Source organism: Ostrinia furnacalis, unplaced genomic scaffold, assembly GCF_004193835.3.
Source record: "Ostrinia furnacalis isolate ACB-3 unplaced genomic scaffold, ASM419383v2 OfSCF1919, whole genome shotgun sequence".
Lineage (NCBI taxonomy): Eukaryota > Metazoa > Arthropoda > Insecta > Lepidoptera > Crambidae > Ostrinia > Ostrinia furnacalis.
Window position 1 is genome coordinate 187,937 of NW_021132158.1, and position 6,000 is coordinate 193,936.

The window sequence follows — 6,000 nt, forward strand, 5'->3', positions numbered from 1 at the left end:
TATAATCTCATTTAAAGTCCATTTTATACGCTTAACAGCGAGATTATGGATATTTTTTCCTAGAACTACACCGTACCGTATTGATTTACAAACTTTTATCGAAAATTCCGATACACCGTTGATTTACGGGTCCTTTTTGTTTGTTCCTTAACATGGGCACCGTAACAAAATTTCGATTCCAACAAACGCACGTGAAAGCACTTAAACCTATGGGTTGAAAAAGTTTTAATTAAACTGGAATTTTGTTACCATAACGGTAACAAATTGACCTGACCAAACATTTCGAGACATATCGTAGTTCGGTCTATAATAATACTGAAAACTTATTTTGGAAAATGGAGATATTAATAAAATAAATCAACTCAAATGCAACTAATGTCGGAAAAATATGTTTCGTATTTAGTCATTTGTTACCTGACAATTATTTTACTAGCTACTTAATTATCTTATTATCAGATCGGCGCATGTTATAGAAAGTTCTCGTGACACAGAGTTTGTAACGAAAGTCTTCCGTTACGGAGGACTTTGGCTTGACCGATTCTCATGAAATGTTGTGTAATAGGTAAGTGACGTACTTAATGTAAACGTTTTTTCATAGATATTATCCCTTCCCGTAGCAAGTGGACAGATTCGCAGCTGGACAGATTCTCAATTGGACAGATTACGCGTACGATGTTTCGGGCATATCTAGCACTATTTTTAATATTAATTTGTAGTAAGAGCAATATTGTGCTATCATCTGTACTTACCAATGATAAAAAATACACTAGCGCTGCAGGGAGCATTGAATTTCAAATATTAATCAACTAAATCACCCTGAAATCTTCTATCGTATCTTTTGTAATAAATCTCTTTAAACAAACTTAAGGCGATTAGTGTCCTCAATCCGCGCTAAATGGGCATTTTGTAAAGCCTACTCCTCTTTTACTGCTGGACAGAAATAGTTGAAAAAAATGTATGTTATACAACAGTTCAAGGACTACATTTGTGACGTTTGAATTTTCGCTACGTGTCTTTGTTTTGGATTAAAAAAATAAATACGGGACATCGATTTTTTACTTAAATTCCCTACTCCTCCAAAACGGCTATGTTAATTTAAAAGATTTTTGCACGAATAGATTGGGAATTCTTTAATCTTTAAATGACACGTTGCGTTTTTCAATCGAACATTACTTTCATTCATAAATTTTACTTTTGATAAATTCCGAACGTTTTGCTGTTGAGGGGGCCTTCGCGGGGTGCGGGCGGCAGTCGGCCGCTGGCCTTCAGACGGGGAGGTTGTGTCACTCGCTACAAACTGACATTAGCGATCAAAATGAATTTTTTCTTTGGCTAAGTTGCACTACCTGACGTGACCTAACTTTGACCGTAGCTTTGGCGATAACCGNAGCTAAATAAAAGCTTGTAATAAAGTCGGGTTTGTTCAAATTTCGAGAACGACTGAACCGACAAAAGCATTAGAAAATTTACAAAAAATAAAATAAAATTTTATCCCGCACAAAATGTTCATGGATTTTGTTATTTTTATTAAATACCTTTACGCCTGAGTTAAATGACACCGACATCAAGGTTCATCAATTTAAGTTTAAAATAATAGGCAGTAATGTATGAAGAAAGAGCTTCTATTCTGTATCTACCTATGCCCGTGTATTTTTGATCGGTGTCAAATCGGAGTTTTTGGTGCGGGGTACGCGGGTGTTGCTCGCGGCGTGAAGGTCAAACGCCCAAGGTCATTGAGGACTCTAATCGCCTTAAATAATGAGTCTCTAATTATTGACAGAGTAAATAATGAAAATGTATTATTTAGTACAAAACAAATTTGTTTTTTGTACTAAAAGAAGGATACTTTCGTTTATAATTACACTAATTAGGTTACGTGTCTTTGTAAACAATTTTGGTGACTCTATAGAAATCTACATCCAACATTAAATTACAATACAACTATTACATAATATTTCTTGCCCAATTGTGTATGTATTACATAACTGATCTGCCGTATACATAAAATTACGTATACATTTTGATATTGTAAGTACTGAATATTATTATACACACAAAATTTCATAAGAATCGGTGAAGCCGTTTCGGAGGAATTTCGTCCCAAACACTGTGACACGAGAATTTTATAATGTATAATTAGAGAGATACACATACACACACACACACACACACACACACACACACACACAAACACGGTCCAATTATGCATGCATAAATATTATAATTTTCATAATTTTTCTTTTTCGTTGTGGACTGACAGTTGAGGTCGCATATGATATAAACAATTTTGTTAACTTGTGACAAAAGATTGTCTACATGACAGGCTTAGCCTAGCGTAGAAATCTCAGTTACTTTATGAACTGAAGCGTATGTCGGTACAACCTTAGCATTAAACGGGTCTTTAAGGAAATGTATGTACAACAATGCAATGTAAGCAATGTAAAAAATGTTAAAGTTGTTAAATAAACTTTTATTTATTATTTATTTATTATTAGATAATACAAAAGAACTAAGGCTGATGGGATACAGAGGTGCAACGGGGGAGTCTTGACAAATTACCCTTCCTTATCGACCTGGCCCGTGCTTTTTGAAGACCGTAATTGATGGCTTTCAAAAAGAACACTGCCGAAAATGGAGGCTTTCTATCACAGTTGTGTGCACGGACCGTAATAGCATTAATTAACGTACCATTGAAATAGGAGCTTTAAGAAAGAAGAGGTAATGTACATTATGCATTAACTTTTGCCCACGGCTTTGAGCTGGAATAAATGTTCTGAAGAAATATAATCTCACACCCTGTGAATTATCGTTATGAAATGACACCGATCTATCTATGAAATGATACCTAGTTAAACTAGGTATAAATAGCGTGATTTCTTTCGAAGCTCAATACACTTTTTGAGACGTTTTCAAAATGTTCACTTTTTTCTTCTTCGTTCGTTCGTTTCAGCCGAAAGACGTCCACCGCTGGACAAAGGCTTCCCCCAAGGATTTCATTTCACTTTTTTCTTCTATTAACAGGCCTGTTCATCTCCGCGAGTTTACATCGAAAACAAAACACGCACGATGGCCCACCTACAGGGTACTATTCGACAAGGCCTCACATACGAGCGAACATTGACTCACGCACGCGTATTCTTGTGTATGATGGAAGAAAATAAAGAAAATGGTGTACTAAATACTGTGCAGTATTTAACTGCTTAAATAATAATAAAAACACAGAATGTACTTTTTTAAGTTGCCTCGAGACACTGAGAGGTAAATAAGTAGTTAATATTCATGATAATTCATGCTAAATCATGTATTAGGTACTTCCGCCATTTTCCGCAGTTTGGCACCTCACGTCAAATCATTTTACCGAAGTCAGCCCTATAGCTTCGGCGCAGTGCCGACCACTGACGTTTGTCAACAAAATTGTGCTCGACTCTTGAGACAAGCTAAAAATTACACCATATTGTTAATTACATTGAGCATACATTTTTTTAAATACCTTCGCGAAGTAAAACTTCTGTCTGTACGTAGTACTTATTATTATTCTGTGCTATTACCTAGTAATTTATGCGAACTTACAATAATATGCTGATTTTATTTATTACGCTAAGTTTAACATATCTAGCTATTGTGCAGCTATTACAGAAAAAATCTATTCATTCATACATCTAGGTTCTAAACTAGTGCTTACTGCATCTAACTAATTACCGCACTAGCTCCTAACTTGTAACTGCTTGTTACCGAGACGCACCGCTCAAACAGTTAGTTAAAATTTTGATTATATTCGCTCCATTAATCCTTCCTCCGCACTGCGGGCGCAAATATTATTCCCAATGTTCGACGCAAATTAATAGCACCTTGTTATCTGCTTGTGCCGAACATGGCATTAATGAATTTACGGACATGCTTAACCAACTCCACCATGTGGAAAAGCTTCCTCCAATACCGTGTAATTAGCGATTTGTATCCTTTAATCTGCTGCTAGTTCGCCCGCCATACAACTCCATTACACGTTATTGCCCAAACGTGTACGTTAGATACATTCTAATTAAAACCCCTGACCGCAAAATAAAAATGAATACCCACTTAAACAAAACACACATGCCCACAATGTGTAAATTCGCCACCTCACATTCTCTTTAATTAAAACCTCGACGCGAGTGACCTTATACAACTTGTAAAAAGTTGCTGGCTGCTTAGGTTTATGCGCTGAAAAAAAATTAACAGAATAATAACGTTTGTTTGAAACTCGTAGACGTTGCAAACTAACGGCGGGCGTTACGATTCCATTTTCAAAACAAATGACGCACGCACTCTACCAGTGCCTAGATAAAACCGGCCAGCTTCAGCTGAACTGTTGATTTTTGGCAGCGGGCTACTCAGGGTCGCACTCGCGGCGGTCGCGAGGGGGATGGGAAGTTCTTTTAAGGATGGCAGTGCGTTACTTAGGCACGTGCCTCGGGTGAGTTAACCTGCGCACAAGTTCGTGAATCAATCAACGTGGAAAGTCTGCCCGGCAATCGTTCGTAGATGGTGTCTACGCATGCGCCTCCTTTAGGGCTGACCTCCTTGTTGCTTGCCGAAAACCCAAGAATGTTATTTTACCAAGGCCCTGCCGCTGGGCCCTTTTAAAAACAAGCCACTGCGTGCGATCGTGCGTGGAGAATGGGCGGAATTTTTACGATACAACATTTTACCTTCTTGGGATGAAGATAGCGAAATACACGTATTTACGTAGATACACTGAAACGTTATATTTTTACATGCACGAATATTAAATTCTGACCGATTCCTGCACGATCGTAAAAAAGGAATTAACATTTTAAGTTATAGAAGATTTTACTTCGAAACGAACGAAAGTGGATGCTGCGGGAAGTCAAACGGTTCGCAATATAGCAGTGAGACGGTTTTGCCAATTTTGTATCGATAGTTTACCCCATCCGAGCGAGGTATCGATGGAGCGCGACACTAGGCTGGTGTCTCCGTGAATCCCGCCAACGCGACGGCCGGCAGTATCCGCGCGCAACCGGTGTGTGTTAGACGCTAGCCACATGCAGCCTACGCGGGCCGAAAACAACGCGGGCGATCAAGGTACGTACAAAACTTATTCGAATTTTAAAAATTGAAAAAATATTTATTTCTTCATTCGAAAAATAAACGAAATTAATGGCCAGTAAATAAATTTGCCCGGCAGTAAAAACCATTTTGGCGGTGTTTTACGCGCGCGTTTCATGATGTTTACGTTTCGGTTTTTACTGCCTTTGCTAAAATTGCATTTAAAGAAACTTTGAAATTCGAGTGCTTTTATTATTTGCGAAGCTCCATTGTCAGCGAAAGATAATAAAAAATACTTCACTAAAAAAATTTAAGGTCTTTAATTTTGCAAATAATTTTATAATAAGTTTGGGTTCTTGGAAGAAGCTCAGAAATTGTTTTACATTACAAAATTGTTTTCTAGTCTTCCTAACCAAATTAATTAAAGTTACGTTACTTAATTTAAAAACTTTCTTAGGCTTACAAGGCTGCCTCAATTAATATTTACTTGCAAATGTATTTATGGTCGAGATAATTAAATCAACAATCAAATATTTCAATCAAAATTTGTGTTATTTATATTAAAAAAATAACTTAATGCCTTCTTCAGCAGTGGACGTCCTGTGGCTGGAATGATAATGATGAAAATTAAATAATTTTAACATATTCTATGTAAATTAAGTAATTACTTTCAATCTTTCAATTATTATTTTACTCATGTGGTAGACGAAATTATAATTCAATTGGTCAAAGAAAAGAAATATTAAGTCAATGGTTTCGTAGGTATTAGTAATTATAAGGGATACCAACCTTTAAAACTAAAACGCTTACTTATTTTGGTATGAATATACTTCGTAATTCGTTCAGTAATAATAAAAAATACTGTGTTTTCTAGTTACCGCCTACAAAGTTCTCATAATTTTCATTTCGTGTGAGTTTTAACAACTGAAGCGACTTTTTTTTTTTTTTTTTTTT

General features: G+C 36.4%; 1 protein-coding gene across 1 annotated transcript in view; it reads left to right on the forward strand.

Annotated features, from left to right (window-relative positions):
• Positions 1–5,016: 5,016 nt before the first annotated feature.
• Positions 5,017–6,000, forward strand: part of LOC114354133 (putative dipeptidase MGYG_00085) — a gene marked incomplete at its 3' end in the record, with an annotated part of 129,822 nt that continues 128,838 nt past the window's right edge. Inside the window, exon 1 of the mRNA XM_028306389.1 lies at positions 5,017–5,082. Coding sequence (XP_028162190.1) covers positions 5,043–5,082 — 40 coding nt within the window. The remainder of the gene's footprint in view (positions 5,083–6,000) is intronic.